Source organism: Triticum aestivum, chromosome 4A, assembly GCF_018294505.1.
Source record: "Triticum aestivum cultivar Chinese Spring chromosome 4A, IWGSC CS RefSeq v2.1, whole genome shotgun sequence".
NCBI lineage: Eukaryota > Viridiplantae > Streptophyta > Magnoliopsida > Poales > Poaceae > Triticum > Triticum aestivum.
The window spans coordinates 538,292,740-538,311,481 of NC_057803.1; the positions used below are offsets into that span (position 1 = coordinate 538,292,740).

Consider the following 18,742-nt stretch of genomic DNA (forward strand, 5'->3'; position numbering starts at 1 on the left):
TACCTCCCCTCGTAGTTGAGGGAAAAATCTTGGTTCTCTTATCTTTCAAGTTCTTCATAGTGATCAACAGATATAAATCCCAAGTGACTCAAAGTATAGAGCTATGCTCCCCGACAACGGCGCTAGAAAATAGTCTTGATAACCCACAAGTATAGGGGATCGCAACAGTTTTCGAGGGTAGAGTATTCAACCCTAATTTATTGACTCGACACAAGGGGAGCCAAAGAATATTCTCAAGTATTAGCAGCTGAGTTGTCAATTCAACCACACCGGGATAACTTAATATCTGCAACAAGGTATTTCATAGCAAAGTAATATGATAGTAGTGGTAACAGTGGCAAAAGTAACAATAGCAGTTTTGGTTTTATAGTGATTGTAACAGTAGCAACGGAAAAGTAAATAAGCAAAGAACCATATATGAAAAGCTCATAGGCAATGGATCAGTGATGGATAATTATGTCAGATGCGATTCCTCATGCAATAGTTATAACATAGGGTGACACAGAACTAGCTCTACTTCATCAATGTAATGTAGGCATGTATTCCGAGTATAGTCATACGTGCTTATGGAAAAGAACTTGCATGACATCTTTTGTCCTACCCTCCCGTGGCGGCGGGGTCCTATTGGAAACTAAGGGATATTAAGGCCTCCTTTTAATAGAGTACTGGACCAAAGCATTAACACATAGTGAATACATGAACTCCTCAGACTACGGTCATCACCGGTAAGTATCCCGATTATTGTCACTTCGGGGTTAACGGATCATAACACATAATAGGTGACTATAGACTTGCAAGATAGGATCAAGAACTCACATATATTCATGAAAACATAATAGACTTATATCTGAAATCATGGCACTCGGGCCCTAGTGACAAGCATTAAGCATAGCAAAGTCATAGCAATATCAATCTCAGAACATAGTGGATACTAGGGATCAAACCCTAACAAAACTAACTCGATTACATGATAAATCTCATCCAACCCATCACCGTCCAGCAAGCCTACGATGGGATTACTCGAGCACGGCGGTGAGCATCATGAAATTGATGATGGAGGAAGGTTGATGATGACGATGGCCACTGAATCCCCTCTCCGGAGCCCCGAACGGACTCCAGATCAGCCCTCCCGAGAGAGTTTAGGGCTTGGCGGCGGCTCTGTATCGTAAAACGCGAGGAATCCTTCTCTCAGATTTTTTTTCTCCTCGAACACGAATATATAGAGTTGGAGTTGAGGTCGGAGGAGCACCAAGGGGCCCATGAGGCAGGGGCGTGCCCATGGGGGTAGGCGCGCGCCCACCCTCGTGGACAGGGTGTGGGCCCCCTGACCTTGATTCTTTCGCCAGTATTTTTTATATATTCCAAAAATAATCTCCGTTGATTTTCAGGTCATTCCGAGAACTTTTATTTCTGCACAAAAATAACACCATGGCAATTCTACTGAAAACAGCGTCAGTCCGGGTTAGTTCCATTCAAATCATGTAAGTTAGAGTCCAAAACAAGGGCAAAAGTGTTTGGAAAAGTAGATACGGCGGAGACGTATCATAACGCTTTAAGTAAGATAACATGGTGTAGAGGAATAAACTCAAGCAATATGATGTAAACCCCATCTTTTTATCCTCGATGGCAACAATACAATACGTGCCTCGCTACCCCTACTTTGTCACTGGGTGAGGACACCGCAAGATTGAACCCAAAGCTAAGCACTTCTCCCATTGCAAGAAAAACCAATCTAGCTGGCCAAACCAAATCGATAGTTCGAAGAGACTTGCAAAGATATCAAATCATACATATAAGAATTCAGAGGAGATTCAAATGATATTCATAGATAAGCTGATCATAAATCCACAATTTATCAGATCTCCGCAAACACACCGCAAAAAAGTATTACATCGAATAGATCTCCAAGAACATCGAGGAGAACATGGTATTGAGAATCAAAGAGAGAGAAGAAGCCATCTAGCTACTAGCTATGGACCCGTAGGTCTGTGGTAAACTACTCACGCTTCATCGGAGAGGCAATGGTGTTGATGTAGAAGCCCTCCGTGATCGAATCACCCTCCAGTAGGATGCCGAAAAAGGCCCCTAGATAGGATCTCACGGGTACAGAAGGTTGCGGCGGTGGAAAAGTGTTTTCGTGGCTCCCCTGAAAGGTTTTGGGGGTATTCGAGAATATATAGGCGGAAGAAATAGATCAGTGGAGTCACGAGGGGCCCACAAGGGTGGGGGCACGCCTCCCGACCTTGTGGCCCGCCTCGTGGCTTTGCTGACGTGCACTCCAAGCCCTCTGAATGTCTTTTGGTCAAAGAAAAATCATCGCGAAAGTTTTATTTCGTTTGGACTCCGTTTGGTATTCCTTTTCTGCGTCTAAAACAAGAAAAAAATAGGAACTGACACTGGGCTATAGGTTAATAGGTTAGTCCCAAAAATAATATAAAATAGCATATTAATGCATATAAAACATCCAAAAAAGATAATATAATAGCACGGAACAATAAAAATTATAGATACGTTGGAGACATATTAATGTATGATCGCCGTGCGTGGCGATCTGTTGAGGATGAAGAACGAGGCCGACATAGGCAGAAGCAAGGCTATCCAGTCTCTCCATTTGGCACTAAAACCAAGCCATTGGATAAGGTTAAGCAAATATTTCTAGGAAACACTATCGAAGGCGCTAGCTATATCAAGTTCAAACATAAGAGACAAAGTTTACTTCCTATTCAGTGATTTTGACGCAGTTTTGGACATAGAGATGACTATCGTGGATGCACTTCGATTTGAGGAATGTTGTCAGCGTCGGTGAGATGATGATGTCAATGACGGCCACAGTCTAATGGAGAATGCCTTGGTGATTAGTTTGGCGACATAATGAACTAGGTTGATCGGTAAAAAATCCACCATGCATGTGGCGGAGTCCTTCTTCGGCACTAAGGTCGACATTGCAGTGTTAAGGGCACCAAAATCCCATCCTCCAGCTAGCCTGAAGAAATGATGGAAGACAACCATGACATCGCTCTTGATGATTGACCAGCAGGAACGGAAAAAGGCGCCGTTGAAATCGTCCAGGCGAGGTGCCTTCTCCGCGAGAGATGACATGATCGGACTCCACACCTCATCCTTAGTGAACGGGTTATCCAAATCTCCTGGAGGGATTGTCACTCAAGGATGTTCTGACAGGGATTTTTGGTTCCCATGAATGGCTATGGATTATGGGCTAGTTTGGTTGACATCCACACCACTCCACGCCTCGCTTGGATAGTGCCTGAAGTGTGCCTGGAGCAGTTTTGTTCATGTCCTGAAAAGAGAAAGTCTGCCTGGCCTAGCTGACCCAGCAGCTTCACTAGCCTAGGCACGTTAAAGCAAAAAAAGGGGGGTTAGGCCAGGCAGTGAGATTAGCCTGGCCCAGGCCATGAAAGGGACGCCTGGGTTGTAGACATACACGATCTTGAGTTATTTAGCAGAGCTCTGTTGTACTTCTTATCAAATCAGCCCGTCAATCTTGTTTCTTAATATTTCTGCCTTTGACCCAGACCAGATCTTCAACTAAACAACATCCGTAAAGCATGCCTGGTAAGGCAAAATTTCTCTCTTCTCTAGGCTGCCAGGCATCATTTTCTCCCAGGCATGATGCCCAAGACATCAACCAAGCTGTCCCTATCTCCTCCTTGTCTACGTGAATTGTGGTGATGCTGTTGTCCTTTTTGAATGAAGTGAATGAATTCTTTCACCTTCCGAAGCACAATTTGAAGTAGAAAAACACTTTGTGCTCGCATCCTGGCCCTTAACCCAGTGACCCTCAAGGCTTTGCCTTTTTTAGGAACCCTCAATTGAGCCAATCCAATAACCCTTTGCTTTAACATCCTTCGTAGATAGAATTCGCTTGGAGCGAGGCATCTGGATTCCTAAGTATCTAGGCCTTTTTTCGAAGATAAAAACATGCTTTGATTTTATTTTAGAGAAAAAGTAAAATACATCGTGCTGATTGTTTATACTTTTTTCATGGAATGGATTGTATTTTATCAGTCATCAGTAATGCTTCGTCTGTCGTTAATCTTAAGATGATATGCCGGTCCAGTCTCTCGAAGGTACTCATAAAGATAGGATGTGCGTGTGTACGTTCATAGGAATGAATAATACGCGTATGTATAAGCGCTTGCTTGCGTCCGTACCGTGTTAATAAAAAGTATTCATCTGTTTTGGAACGGAGGGAGTAATGCTTTGTATGGGAAAAAGAAGCGAAGAATCTCCGGGGAAAAAAAAGAGGAGGAGGAGCGAAGAACTGTGAGAGAAGACCATCTTGGCTTCGCAGGTGTTCTGGGTTTCTCTGTTCGTGGCCAACTGCCCAGGAGGCCAGAACCCCCGCGGCTTCCCCGCTCCCTACTCCAGCGCCCCTGCCCGGAAATACCTCTCCTCGCCGTCGCCGTCGCCGGCGCCGGAGAAGAGGAGTACAGGGCAGGCCTCCCCGCATCCGCCGAAGCCGCGCCACCTCCAAGGCGAAGGTACTACTCTCTCCGCATCTCTCTATAGGGTGGGGTGAGGGGCGGGCAGTACTGATATCCCCAATTTGATACCGTATCTTCTCCCGTCACGCGAACCCTAGCGTAGCTTGCTTAGGCTGTTCCGATTCGCCATCCATTTCCAAGACGAGAGACCTCGATCCATCCATCCATTCGCCTGCGAATTCGATTCGATTGTTCCCAGCGCTCTGTTGGTTCAACTTACCCTCACGCCCCGGTTCCAGCCCGCTATTAATTTGGCTAATTTTTTGCGGGGTATTAATTTGGCTGATCAATTAATGGCTATATATGCAGATCAACGGCTTCGTCCTTCTGGTGGAGACCTGATACTGTTGCCAAGGCTGAGGGTCTACTGAAGAAATTAGGTTTGAGCAACCTGATCACAGAAGAGAATCAATGTCTGAGTTCCTGGAACTCGAGGCCCGGGATGGGGTGAGGATGACCTGGAATGTGATACCCGGCACCAAGCAGGATGCTGCTAGCTGTGTCGTCCCTGTTTCGGCCATGTACACTCCTCTGAACCCCAACCCTGCCATTCCTGTTCTTCCTTACGCCCCACTCCGCTGCCGCATCTGCCGCTCCATCCTCAACCCCTTCTCGGTCGCCGACTTCGGTTCAAAGATGTGGCTCTGCCCATTCTGCTTCCAGCGCAACCACTTTCCCCAGCAATACTCCGCTGTTTCGCAAAGCAACCTACCTACCGAACTGTATCCTGAATGCTGTACCGTGGAGTACATGGCCGCTGCCGAAGCCGGTCCTGTGTCGCCACCGGTCTTCCTCTTTGTTGTTGATACTTGCATGATTGAGGAGGAAATCGGCTATTTGAAGTCTGCTCTAGCGCAAGCAGTTGAGCTGTTGCCGGACCACTCCCTCGTCGGGTTCATTACTTTCGGGACATATGTGCAGGTTATATTCACCTTTCCTTCATATAAATGTTTCACTTTTATTAGTCTTCTGGTCAAAAAAATTGATATGAATACATGTTGACTCATGTAGGTGCATGAATTGGGTTTTGGCTTGTTGCCTAAGTCACATGTGTTCAAGGGGACAAAGGAGATTAAGAAGGATCAAATTCTTGAGCAAATGGGTTTCCTTACAGGGAAAACAAAACCCACAACAGGTGTGATCGCCGGCGCAAGGGATGGTGTTTCAGCAGAAAGTATTGCTAGGTTCCTGTTGCCTGCTTCAGAGTGCGAGTTTATTTTGAATTCAGTTAAGAACTCTCCTTGCATTAAAAGAAGACATGATAAGTTTGTCCAGGAACTTGGACAAAACTTTAGGTCTCTAGTGCACCTCAATATTATTATTTTTTAATTGCAGAATATTATTTTGGAGGCAAAATTCGATTGCAATTTGTTGATGCCGGTTTTCTATTTCTCTAGCTTATAGAAGAACTGCAAAAGGACCCGTGGCCGGTTTCTGCTGATCAGCGAGCATCAAGATGTACTGGAGCTGCATTAAGTGTTGCAGCCAGCCTCTTGGGGATTTGTGTGCCTGGATCAGGTGGTAGAATTATGGCATTTATAGGTGGCCCATCTACAGAGGGACCTGGTTCTGTAAGTAATTTCTCTAATGAATATCACATCTTATTTTCCACTTTACTGCCCCCCCCCCCTCCCCGGTGCTCTGATCACGCACCCACAGTGATAAGAACAAACATGTCCCCGCCTTTCTATTCCCAACAATAGTTATGCAACATTCCTTAGCATTCCGTGGGGTATTTCTAACACCCTTTCCCAATTCGCCTCCTGTTCTTGCTAATAGTGGTGAGTTTAGTCCCAAAATTGGCTAGCCTAGTTGTGTTGGGAGTTAGAAGTGGGATATAGACTATGGACAACACCGTACTGAGTTACCAGCTGGGTTGATACTTTTAGTGGAAAACGAATATGAAAGCCTTTTCTGATATGTGATGGGCATACCTATTACATATTTAGAGTTCATGTGAGGAAAGTTTGTGGGTTTGCTCACTTGCTCTGTGCTTTGCAATTCCAGAGATGTTTCGTATGTATTCTGTGTAGTGAAGCCGACCCGACTTTTCTACTTAAATTAGCTCATAACTCATTAAAAAGCATGATCCCTTTTCTGATAAAGTAAGTTCCACCGAATAATAATCTGCACATTTGTCATGATGATACTCCAGTGTAGAGATTGATTATTATTTTTGTCAAGTTAGGTTTTCCTTTGGAAATAGCATGATACATTATTGTATTCTAATGTTTTTTTTTGCAAAATGTCAGATAATATCTAAGCCGTTATCTGATCCAATTCGTTCGCACAAAGATCTTGATAAAGGTTCTGCTCCACTTTATAACAAAGCCGTTAAATTCTACGAGGAGATTGGCAGTCAACTCGTGCATCAAGGGCATGTGCTCGATCTATTTGCATGTGCACTTGACCAGGTTTGTCCCCTGCCCCTTGTTGTATAGATTATTCATATCACCTCTTGGTCAAGGATCAGGCATTAGCTTGTTTAACTAGGATATTGTTCACTTGAACCAGTGTTGCTGTGTATCATTCATAGACCTCATAAGCATGTTTGTCTCACCATAATGTGAAAAATATCAGTATAAGCATTTATCATCTTGAAAATATCTGTGCAGGCATTTATTTTCTTGGAAGTTCCATGGCTGTAAGATGCTGTTATTTCAGAATTCAGAGTGGATGTACATATTATCATAATGTAAACTTCTCTTAACCTGATTTAGTAGGAATTTTGGCTAATTTTATCAGCTAATGAAATACAGAGAAGAATGGCGACCTATTGTGAGTGTTAGTTGACAACTCAGTGATAATGTGCAAGCCATCCTCTTTTGATAACTGTCTGAAGTGCGTATGCCAAGGATTTTAAGGCGGTTAGGTGTCATAAGACGATCAACCTAAGCGCCTAAGGCGGAGAAAATGCTAAGGCACTGCCAGGACGCGCCTTACCCCCTAAGCGTCCATAAGGCGACGCCTTAAAAACATGGGCATATGCAATACGATTTATCAAAAAGAAAAGTATAAGAACGAATGTTCATGCAAAAACTATTGTTAGTTAGCACATCACCGCACACCATTGACTTATGCGTTATCTTCTGATGTCTATGCACGGTTGCCTTGATATGGTTAATAATATATTCTATTCCTCAGGTTGGTGTTGCTGAGATGAAGGTTGCAGTGGAGAGAACTGGGGGAATAGTTGTGCTTGCAGAAAGTTTTGGCCATTCTGTTTTTAAAGATTCACTTAGACGCATTTTTCAGTCAAGCGATAGTGACCTTGGCTTATCGTTCAAGTAAAGATACTTTTCTGCCTGCTTGATTTAACTGCATTGCTACTTTGCTAGTTCTAGCATGTTTATGTTTGTCTCGTCTTCACTGCAAATGTAATTAGGGATTTGCTTTTAGTTCTGTTGTTGCTGCAACAAAAAAAAAGATCAAGGTATCAGGTCCGGAATGATGATATGCGTGGTAGAGTTGGGGTAGCACTGATTGAAGAGAAGCTTGTCCAACATCGTCTGAGATGGTTTGGGCATATACAATGCTGGCCTCCAGAAGCGCGAGTGCATAGCGGACGGTTAAAGCGTGCTGATAATGTCAAAAGGGGTCGTGGCAGACCAAACTTGATATGGGAGGAGTCCTCAAAGAGAGATCTGAGGGACTGGAATATCACCAAAGAACTAGGCATGGACAGGGGTACGTGGAAGTTAGCTATCCACGCGCCAGAATCATGACTTGGTTTCGAGATTTTATGGGTTTCAACTTTTGCCTACCCCAACTTGAAATGCTTTGTTGTTGTCTGTTTTTGCTGCAACCTCAGAAGTGTGATATTGTTACTTGCTGCTTTTAGCTTATTTTCAAAGGCATCTATGTGATCAGAGAAACTGCAAATAAGTTTAGCGCTATCCGGTACTGATTAAGTGATTTTGAACTTGGATGTACTAATTGACTATGCCTCTTGAGGCAAAAGTGTTTGCGTGATACTTTTCCTAATCATCCTCATAAGTTTGTTTTAGGTGAAATGGCTGTTTCAGGGGTGTAAAATATGTTCATGTCATCCAGTAACCTGCTGTAGTACAGCCTTGTTATTGAGTTGTCTCATTTCTGTATTTAAATTATTTTTGCAGTGGCATATTTGAGATCAACTGCTCCAAGGATGTCAAAATTCAAGGCATCATTGGACCTTGTACTTCCCTGGAGAAGGTACAGTATGTGCTTAGTTACATGTTGATGTTTTAGAATGATGATTGTATGCTATACTTAGTCTTTTGGCATGTTGCTGCTTCTGCAGAAAGGTCCTCTATCCTCAGATACAGTTGTAGGTCAGGGGAACACTAGCGCTTGGAAGATGTGTGGTCTAGATAGGAAAACATCACTATGCGTAGTATTTGATATGGCCAAAAAAGATGCCCCGGACGCAATTGGACAATCACAAAACAATCTGTTCTACTTCCAATTCTTAACCTAGTATGGAATCTGCTCCCCCTCCCATCTCTTTTATAAACAATTGATATTGTTGGAGAAGTATATATGTCTGACCTGGAGATGCCACATGCAGTTATCAGCATCATGATGGGCAAATGAGATTGCGATCGACTACAATTTCAAGAAGATGGGTTGCTGGTTCTGGCAGTGTGCAGGTAAGTTTTACCTTTGTTCCCCTTGATGAGTTTTCTTTCCTTTTAAATGTTTTTCTCCTTCCATTTGTACCCATTTTCAGTAATAGTTGAGCTGAACAATTGTGTTTAGCCAATGTCAGTGTGTTACCCAGTGTTTTAGTGCTTTTATAGACTTTTTAGGAAAAATCAATGTAATATTGTTGCTCATTGGACTAGTACATGTGCTGTAGGAGTTAATAACTGGCTTTGACCAAGAGGCAGCAGCAGCAGTCATGGCACGCTTGGTCTCATTTAAGATGGAAGCTGAGGTACTTTCTGATAGTCTGTTTACTTTTCATAAATTGTTTCAATATACTTAATGCCCCATGACAGACCCATCTTTTTATGTTTGAGAGATGGAATATAACATCATAAAAAATTTGGAAGCACGAAATTTGTAATTGTGACCTGTGGGCTCCCATGGTCCGAATGGGGATATGGATGCACCGTACAACCTTTTAATTTCATGATACAATGATCCTTAAATATGTAGTTCTGTGAAATTGGTCAGTCAATTTGTAGTTTTGCACTAGTTTGTACATTTGTCTTTGGTTTTGTGAAACAATTATTCCGTATATTTATTAGTTGGAGGCAATACATAGTCTGAGAAACAATTTTATAAATTATGTCATTAGTTGAGGATGTGAAGAAAATTGAAATCATCACATTAGGAGGATCAAAAGGTCCACACTAGATCGGTACATTGGAATTATAATGGTTGTGCTTCTCCTTTGAACAACCTTTTGTGTAAAAAACGCAGTCTTAAAAAGGATATGGCATTCGTGAACTTGGTTTCTCAATAACATGTCATTTATACTACTCCCTCTGTCCTACTGTATAATATAAGAGCATTTTTTACACTAGTGTAGTGTAAAAAATGCTCTTATATTATGGGACGGAGGGGGTATCTTAGAAACATAATCATTAAGAGGAAACCTTTTATAAATTGCATAGGAAACAAACCATGACCATAAAGGAAATAGTTCGCTGCTCAAGGACTCCTTGATTAGTTTCATTAATAATTAACTCACAGTTATTGCTGCTGCTTACATGTTCTGACATGAGTTGCATCTTTGACTCTTCCTGTATGTAAGGTCTGTTATATTCATTTTTATAGCATGTTCTTGGTGTTTTTTTCAGGTTGATTTTGATCCAGTAAGATGGCTTGACCGAGCATTGATTAGTTTATGTTCGAAATTTGGAGACTATCAGAAGGAAGCACCTTCATCTTTCAGTTTGTCCCCGCGTCTATCAATTTTTCCCCAGTTTATTTTTAATTTGAGACGTTCCCAGTTTATTCAGGTAAAACATTTTTTCTGTCCTAATTCAATGAGTCATGCTGATCAACAGATCAAGCGAATTGAATTTCTCTTTGCTCCTAATTAACTACTACATGCAGGTTTTCAACAATAGTCCAGATGAAACTGCATATTTCAGGATGATGTTAAACAGAGAGAATGTAGCGAATGCAGTTGTGATGATCCAGCCTTCACTTATATCATATTCATTTCAGTCAGGTCCCGAGCCTGTTCTATTGGATGTAAGCGCAATTGCTGGTGACAGGATACTTTTGTTGGATTCTTATTTTACTGTTGTCATATTCCATGGGATAACGATCGCACAGTGGCGAAAGGCTGGTTACCAACATCAAGAAGGCCACGAGGTAATGTTTTGTTGGCCAAAAACCATGGTAACACTAAATATTTTTTTTGACTCCATGTTGGCTTTCTTGTAAGTTTATGGAGAACTTATCTGTATTTGATTTAAAATTCTAGTACCATGTCGTATTAAAAGAATTCTAGAAAATATCAATGCTCCATTTTCCTCTCTTCTTTTGGGTTCTCGCATGTTGTCGAAAAACCATGTATAACCTTGTATGATGTTCAGGTGTTTGCCCAGTTGTTGCAAGCCCCACAGGAGGAAGCTGATTCAATAATCAAGGAGCGGTTTCCTGTGCCTCGTTTGGTTGTGTGTGATCAATATGGTTCTCAGGTTAGTATTTTCTATTTAATCTGTCAGTACACTCTGCACCAGAACTCTTAGGAGTATGCATCTGGTGCCTGTGTACTTGGTAGTCGGGAGCAGTTCCTTAACCTGCAGTGACAGTAGCAACTACAGGGGATCCCGATAAGATATAAATTTGAATAAATGCAACAATCTCACTGGAAGGTCAAAATTTGTGCCGAGAATTGCAATCAAGTCACCAGTGATCAGTTATTAGTTTCGGAGTAAACTAAAAAAAACTATCAGCACTTCCACATAATTTGTTTTTTAATGCTTTATTTTATGGAAATTGCAGGCTCGATTCTTGCTGGCAAAGCTGAACCCATCCGTGACATATGACTCCGACACTCCTCCGCCTCCTGGGGGGGATATGATATTCACAGATGATGCGAGCTTCCAGGTCTTCATGGAGCATCTCCAGCGGTTGGCAGTTCAGTAGAGCATGGACGTGCAGTAATTTTGCATCAATGGCCTCTTCTCTCATGTACAGCAAAGAAAACCTTTTCATGTGTGTGTATCACTGTTATACCGGTTGCCACGTACTGTAGGCCGACATACCACTGTTAGCTCCGCATGTGTACATTGCCATGGACTGTAAGGTTTATGTCGTATATCCCGAGATGGAGCATTCATAAATTGTGTTGTTAGCGCAACATATGGTTGATCACTGCTTACACCAAAGAAGATTGTCATCGTCTGGGTGTTCAAGCTTAGTGGTGAAGAGGATTTTTTAAGTCATGTGTTGATAGAGATGGTGTGGTTGCTGCGTCTACTAAGGTTTATTGATAGCAGGTGTTTGCTCCAAAAATGTGTGATAATTGATGTTATGGTGGTGGTTTATTGGTTGATGAAAGCAAGCGTAATTGTTTTTTTCTTCATTTGTCAATACCTGAATGCTGTTCTTCTGGACACGCATTGGGCACATGGTTTTCTTTTTTAAGTTCTTTTTGCATTTGTCTCTGCGTTTTCCTCTTTTCATTTTAATTTGTTCAAACTGCCAAATTTAAATTCACTGTTAGACAAGGTTCAAGTTCAACATAAACATGTGTAAAGGTTGAAATGTGGCATAAATTTAGACGACCACGATGACACGATCTAATGATAAAGCAGTGGCATGACATAGGAGAGGGCACTATGTGAACCCATTGGCATATGCACCCACTTTTGAAAAATGCATTTTAAGCTAAAATGTCAAAAAATTCAAAAGAAAATATCACGCATACATGTTCGCAATTGCGTATACGCAACACAAAGTTTTATGAAAAAATGTCTTTTTGTTTTACCTCTGCAAAAAAGATAAATTTCGGTGCTTCTAAATAGTGTTTCATGACATAATTTTTTGCCTTTTTTGCACAGGCCACAAAAAAAATATTTTTCCGTGAAACTTTATGCACGCACATAGAACATGGAGACGAACCCGCGTAATTTTTTTCAGATTTTTTTTTAAAATTTAGAAATGTGTTTTCCAAAATGGGTTCATATGTCCCGGATTTATCCATGCACTTCTCCATGACATAGCATGGTTCTTTGTTGTCGGAGGAAGAGGAGTCTGAAGGTATCGACCTTGCATTCAGTATTACACTCACAAGTGGCAACACGTAACTGAAGATATGTGCACAGGGAGGCAAACGGTGCAGCGCATGAACTGGTCAGCTTGGCAAAATATGTTGAACCGGGCATTTGGTTAGATAATCCCCCTCCTTGTATTGTACCATCTTTTCTAGAAGATGTTACCCTGATTAGTTATGAATAAATAGGTACTTTGGGTGTAAAAAAAATGTAACGTGGCAGGTGTGCACTGAGTTCACAGTAAAATTTTTTTTTTGAGAAACAAATGCACACTTACCGAACTTTATATACTGTGCTGTTGTTGCCCACAAACACTTCCTGGGACTGGGAGTAAATGCAAAATGCTAGATTATGAATCGTTCAAAAAATATAGAATGCACACTTCCTAGGAGGGCAATACAAAATGCTAGAAGACATGAATCGCTCTTAGTAGAAAATTCAAAAAATGCAGGAAGCGTGATTTGAAACTTTCTCGTGCCATCATTTTCAATTTGCAACTCCTTTGTCCTTCCTCTCTGAACTCATCCCACTAGCATGAAATAAGAAGTATACTTAATCAGTTATCTGCCATCGGCGTTCTTGTTTCTTCGAAGAAAAATAATTTGGACTGTCGATGCATTTCAGTGGAAAATAGCACCTGTGACTACAATTCTCTGCCCTCCCCACCTGAGCCATGAAACAAATTTCTATGCCAATCAACTTAGAACGGTATTCTCCTGTAGTATGAAAACAATTATTCCTCACCGATCACCGATCGTAGTCCAGTACCGGTGCCATACACCCACCACTTTGGTTTTTGTTCGGCAGAGGTCTGAACATCACATCCTAATATCATAGTAGAAACTAGGCAGTACATTATTTTCTGGAGCATTGTTTTCAGTCTCTTCTGCAGCTGTAATGTAAAATCACATTTCAATAATGCAACGGGTCATCACATTTTAATTGGGCGGCCTTCCCCATTGTACAGTTAACAAGGTAAAAATTATCAGAAAACAGAACATTTGTCCTCAGTTTATCACGAGCCTATGATAAAGCCTAATTTTGATATCCAAAGAATTATGTGATGTTGGGGAGAGAACATGTGCAAATAGCTGCTTACAAACAGTCTAACCTAAAACTTGCATCTAGCTTGCTACCTCGTGATGGCTCTTCTTTCTCTACTGGTACAAACTAAGCTGTGCCCAGCCGTCTTCTTGAGCTCCATCTCCTTCATGGTCCTCCTCGTCCTTTCCGCGTCCTCCAGCATTCCAGCCTCGAAGTACATGTTCGCCATCAAAACGTAGAACGTGACGTCATTGGAGCCCGACAGGAAGAGATCCTTGGCAACAAATTCAGCCAGCTCCAGGTTGCCATGAAGCCTGCAACCGCCAAGGAACGCGCCCCAAATGCACTTGTCTGGCTGCATCGACATTCCCCTGATGATTTCATATGCTTCGACAAGTCTGCCAGCACGTCCTAGCATGTCAACCATGCAGGCATAATTCTCGAGTGTAGGCGATATATGGTAGTCCCTGACAATGCTGTTGAAAACCGCCAGCCCTTCGTCAACGAGGCCAGAGTAGCCACACGCCACTAGAACCGCGGTGAGCGTGAAGGAATTAGGCTTCACCCCTTGACCTTTCATCGCGGAGAAGAGATTGAGAGCCTGTTCAGGCTCACCATGGTTGGCATATGCACTGATCATGGCGCTCCATGACACAACACCAGGCTCGCGCAAACCTTCAAAAGCTTGCCTTGCGTAAGCAATCTCACCACATTTTGCGTACATATCCACGAGAACATTGCCGATTCTCGCATCGGTGTCGAGCCCATGACTCCTGGCGAGCTCGTGCACCCACTTCCCTGTCTCAAGGGCTCCCTGGCGTGTGCAAGCAGAAAGCACACTGACCAGAGTGACAGCGTCAAACCCCACCTTCTCACTAAGCATCCTGTGGAAGAACTTGATCGCCCGAACCCCATCACCATTCTGCTCATACATGGCAACCATCGTGTTCCAGGACACCACGGTGCGTGCAGCCATTCCATCAAACAAGTCTTTCGCCGACGCAATGCTCCCGCACTTCCCATACATTGCGATGAGCGCATTCACCAGCGGCAGATTCGCATCGAACCCCAGCTTGACGACGAACCCATGAACCATCTCCCCGGCAGCGAGACATTCTTGCCCCTGCAGGCACGGCAGGAAACTGATCAGAGTGATCTCGTTGGGGAGCACGCCCTGGGCAACCATCGTGCCGAACACCGCGACCGCCTGGCCGAACAAGCAGTTCTGCGCGTAGCCCGCGACCATGGCCGTCCACGAGACGATCGTGCGGGCGCCGTCCGCGGCTGCCAAGAACACCTGCTCCGCGTCCACCACCTCCCCCTCCTGGCAGTACATGGCGATGAGCGCGCTGTGCACGAAGCCGTCCCCGGCGAGCGCGAACCTCACCGCGTCCCCGTGCGCGGCACGCCCGAACCGCGGGGCGCGCGCGGCGGCGCACGCCGGGAGCACGATCGGGTAGGTGTAGCAGTCCGGCGCGACGCCCGCGGCGCGCATCCGCTTGTAGAGCTGGAGCGCGTCCGCTGCGGGGGAGTTGGCCGGGACGGAGTGGGAGTGGGCGTGGGCGTGGGCGCGGAGGAGGGTGTTCCACATGTAGGCATCGCGGTGCGGCGCGGCGTCGAACACCCTGCGGGCGTACGCGAGGGAGCGCGGGGCCGCGGCGGCGAGGAGCCTGGTGGCGAAGGCTGGGTTGGCGGCGACGCCGAGGAGGACGGCGCGGGCGTGGATAGGGAGGAGAGCGCGGAGGGAGGAGGAGACGCTGGCGGCTGAGAGGAGGCCGATGTAGCGGCGGACGAGGTCAGCGGCGGTGGTGGGCGGCTGCGGGAGGGGAGTAGGGGGCATCTGTTGGACCTCGGGCAGCTGCTGACTGAGTTGGGTTTCACCACGCAGAAATAACTAAGCATAAGCTACGGCTTCTTGTACAAAAAATTACATGTCAAAATTTGTTTGGTTTGCTTGGGATATTTGAATTTCTTTGAATGTGTGTTATTACTAACAATTGTATCGAAATTTGGTGCCATTATGAAATGCCCTCGCCTACATGGCTACATTGCCAAGCAAACTGGCAAATTGCAGAGATCATGAATGAAAAAAAAAAGATTTTAAGATTTTAAGATGTTATGCAAAAGCTACGTTTGCAACATTTAGTCTGGTATCGCGGCGCCATTTAGACGCACTAATCTCTCAGCAAAAAACTCTTCTCTAGACATGGTTCTCATGGCAGTAATGAGCATGTTACACTAGTGCTGCTAGAGACTCTGGATAGATTCAGCTAACGATGGCAAAAACGAGCCGGGGGACAATTTGAAAGTTTCTGATTCCTCTACTTCATGTTAATGGTGGACTTGATCTGCTCAACCAGATGGGGCAGGACCCTGATGCTGTCATCGATGGACCTGTTCACGCACGACTCCAGCTCATTGGTTGCGTCTGTCTTCATCTTCTGGAGCTTTGCTGCTTCAAACTTATCTTGGCAGACCATCAACGAGCGATTCAACCTTTCCTGGAATAAGGAAGGATACATCTCAGCTTAGACATAGCACCAGGGTGTAAATGATACAATAGTTTGCGCTGGCCGATATATGCTGCCTGTTATCTAACTGCTGGTTTATTCAGGTAAATCATTTACAAAATTATTAAGAAAGCTAGTTGAAGCGTATGCAACCCTGCAAAGTACAGAAAATGTATGCCCTTAAATAGCAATACACAAAGGCCCGAGCTCTGAAAGAAAACGTATTGCAACCAAGCATTACATGTCTATCATGCTCAATTCTTCGCAAATAAATGACCACAGTTCCCTATGTCTAACTGCTCAGACTGTATGTTAGAAATTACTTATTCAAACTATAATAATAAAAGAACCAAGGGATGAAGCTAGACAATATATAATGGAGGGACAAACCTTATTACAGTTCTAAGTTCTAACTACTGTATACTCCCTCCGTCCCATAATATAAGAGAGTTTTTGACACTAGTGTTAAAAACGCTCTTATATTATGGGACGGAGGGAGTATTTGTATGACTAAATGCTTGATGTATTTTAAACCTGAACCTTACACCTCTCTAGTGCAGAGATATTTTTCCCAAGTATTTGTTGACATGTCGGGCCATCAATTACTCAAATCACTGGCTCATTGCTTATTCAAATCATCATGAATGGAACATATGTATACTACTTGCTCACTGACCAAATACACAAACACGGTGCTAATGCAGGTCAACATGCACATAATTTTTAAGTATCTGTGATAGCCACTGGTGACTAATAAATTCAAATGTCTTAAATTATACAACTTGGTAAATATGGCATGTTCAATAAGAAGAACATAAAGTAATAGTTCAACAACAAAGATAAATCGAAGTTGAGAAGGCATCGCAAGTAGCTGCAGTATGATTTCCACAAAGAACTACGAAGTAGAGATACAGCAACAGAGCTATAACTTATAACTTGATTGCAAGAAATGATACAGTGGCTAAACTCAATACAAACAAAGCCGGTCTTAAGTTATTTTTTTTATAGAAACTAGTATAAGATGTATGAAAAAAAATGATAGGTAGATGAAACAGGAAGTACCTGGAACTTGGCCATCTCAGTCTCAACAACATTGTTGGCAGAAAGAGCGGGCACACCACAGTTCTCTACACAGCTGGTGATCCCCTCTTGAGTCCGTCGCCTATCAAAGCAGTCATGTGCACACTTGAAGTACTCTTTCTGAAAATCACCAGAGAAAAACAAATCCAAACAGGCGTCAGCATTGGTGTTTCTAACCCCCTACTACGAATATATCAAGCATATCAGCATCTTCCCCCTTCCCAATAATGTCTCATGATTTCAAGTGCTCACACCATACAACAGAGCAATGATAAGAAAATTACAGAATTAGGACAAACATTACACCGAGAACCAATATATTTATCAATAAACAGTATACTTGCTCCACTACTGGGCTTACTGAAATTCCTACATATCTAGCAGCTACAATCCCCCAAAGTTCAGGTCTTCCATCTCAAATCTGTACACTAGGTTAAAAAGAACCCCAATCATATCCCATGAAGTACATTAGAACAAACCAAGTATCCAATAATCATATCCCTGGAACAGCTAGAACAACTAGCATCAGACCGCGGCGCAACTGGACACATGTACCACCTTCATAGAACCCAATAAATTTCATGACTACCGCAAGATTAGCATCCTCCGTCCTGAAATTACCCATCCCTAAAATTTCGCGGAACAAATCGACGAATCCCCCAAACGAACCCGAGATTCCGTGAAAAGGCATCGGGACTCCCCGCTCCTCGGCCCCAAGACCGCATCCTGGAGCAAACCCCGAATTTGGAGTCTAAAAGGCGGCGGGGCGAGGTCTCACCTGCAGAGTGAAGTTGACATGGTCCTGCACGCCCTCGAGGTGCTTCTGGGCGGCGACGTTCACCTCCTCCAGCTTCTTCCGGATCCGGTCCGCCACGATCCTCTCCTCCATGGAGCCCACGTGGTCCATCGAGCTTCACGATTTGGTTCCGGCCTGTCTTGAGGAAGGGGGAGAAGGGAGGGAAGGGTGCGGTCGGTCGGCTATTTCTCGGCTGTGATTTTCTTGGTGGGGAGGGAAGAATTACTGGAAGCAAGTCGGAAGGTGGAGGTTGAGGGTTTAATGAGACACGCTAGGGTTCTACGGCGGCTGCAGAACCCGAACCTGAACCTGATATGAGTTCAACAGTTCGGAAATACTACGACAGTACTGCTTACTAACCTTTTTTACAAGAAACAACAGGGAAGACATCGCCTGTTTTTGGAATTAAATATATATATATGATTTAAAAAAAAAGACATATCCACTGCAATTTTGCAAGATGATGCACACCGTCAGATTTGAGACCTTATTGTTGGGTCGGTCGGTGATAAGCGCCGGTCGGCCGGTCGACGCGCAGCCATCGGATTCCCGCGCGCATAGTCGTTCGATCCTTCGTTCCCATCG

At 43.7% G+C, this 18,742-nt stretch overlaps 3 protein-coding genes across 3 annotated transcripts; 1 reads left to right on the plus strand and 2 right to left on the minus strand.

Moving 5' to 3' along the window:
- Window positions 1–4,233: 4,233 nt before the first annotated feature.
- Window positions 4,234–12,036, plus strand: LOC123086781 (protein transport protein SEC23). Its single transcript, XM_044508579.1, has 14 exons — window positions 4,234–4,502; window positions 4,815–5,426; window positions 5,517–5,732; window positions 5,903–6,076; window positions 6,758–6,919; window positions 7,650–7,792; window positions 8,624–8,699; window positions 8,788–8,963; window positions 9,055–9,136; window positions 9,346–9,423; window positions 10,295–10,456; window positions 10,554–10,817; window positions 11,042–11,146; window positions 11,454–12,036. The coding sequence occupies exons 2-14, from the start codon at window positions 4,917–4,919 to the stop codon at window positions 11,595–11,597; spliced, it is 2,292 nt and encodes a 763-aa protein (XP_044364514.1). The 5' UTR covers window positions 4,234–4,502; window positions 4,815–4,916; the 3' UTR covers window positions 11,598–12,036.
- Window positions 12,037–13,599: 1,563 nt separating this feature from the next.
- LOC123086782 (pentatricopeptide repeat-containing protein At3g12770) lies at window positions 13,600–15,726 on the minus strand. The gene has a single exon (XM_044508580.1). The coding sequence runs from the start codon at window positions 15,609–15,611 to the stop codon at window positions 13,860–13,862; it is 1,752 nt and encodes a 583-aa protein (XP_044364515.1). The 5' UTR covers window positions 15,612–15,726; the 3' UTR covers window positions 13,600–13,859.
- A 125-nt stretch (window positions 15,727–15,851) lies between these two features.
- LOC123086783 (protein FAM136A) lies at window positions 15,852–18,479 on the minus strand. The gene is made up of 3 exons (XM_044508581.1): window positions 18,140–18,479; window positions 17,344–17,481; window positions 15,852–16,272 (listed from the first exon to the last, which is right to left on the minus strand). The coding sequence occupies exons 1-3, from the start codon at window positions 18,266–18,268 to the stop codon at window positions 16,093–16,095; spliced, it is 447 nt and encodes a 148-aa protein (XP_044364516.1). The 5' UTR covers window positions 18,269–18,479; the 3' UTR covers window positions 15,852–16,092.
- Between the last annotated feature and the right edge of the window lie 263 nt (window positions 18,480–18,742).

Coding starts and splice junctions, on each gene's coding strand:
- LOC123086781 (XM_044508579.1), top strand. CDS start 4,917: ATGTCTGAGTTCCTGGAACTCGAGGCCCGGGATGGGGTGAGGATGACC. Junction 5,427..5,516: donor CTTTCGGGACATATGTGCAG/GTTATATTCACC, acceptor TGACTCATGTAG/GTGCATGAATTGGGTTTTGG. Junction 10,818..11,041: donor AACATCAAGAAGGCCACGAG/GTAATGTTTTGT, acceptor TATGATGTTCAG/GTGTTTGCCCAGTTGTTGCA.
- LOC123086782 (XM_044508580.1), bottom strand. CDS start 15,611: ATGCCCCCTACTCCCCTCCCGCAGCCGCCCACCACCGCCGCTGACCTC.
- LOC123086783 (XM_044508581.1), bottom strand. CDS start 18,268: ATGGACCACGTGGGCTCCATGGAGGAGAGGATCGTGGCGGACCGGATC. Junction 17,482..18,139: donor ATGTCAACTTCACTCTGCAG/GTGAGACCTCGC, acceptor GGTGATTTTCAG/AAAGAGTACTTCAAGTGTGC. Junction 16,273..17,343: donor CTGAGATGGCCAAGTTCCAG/GTACTTCCTGTT, acceptor TCCTTATTCCAG/GAAAGGTTGAATCGCTCGTT.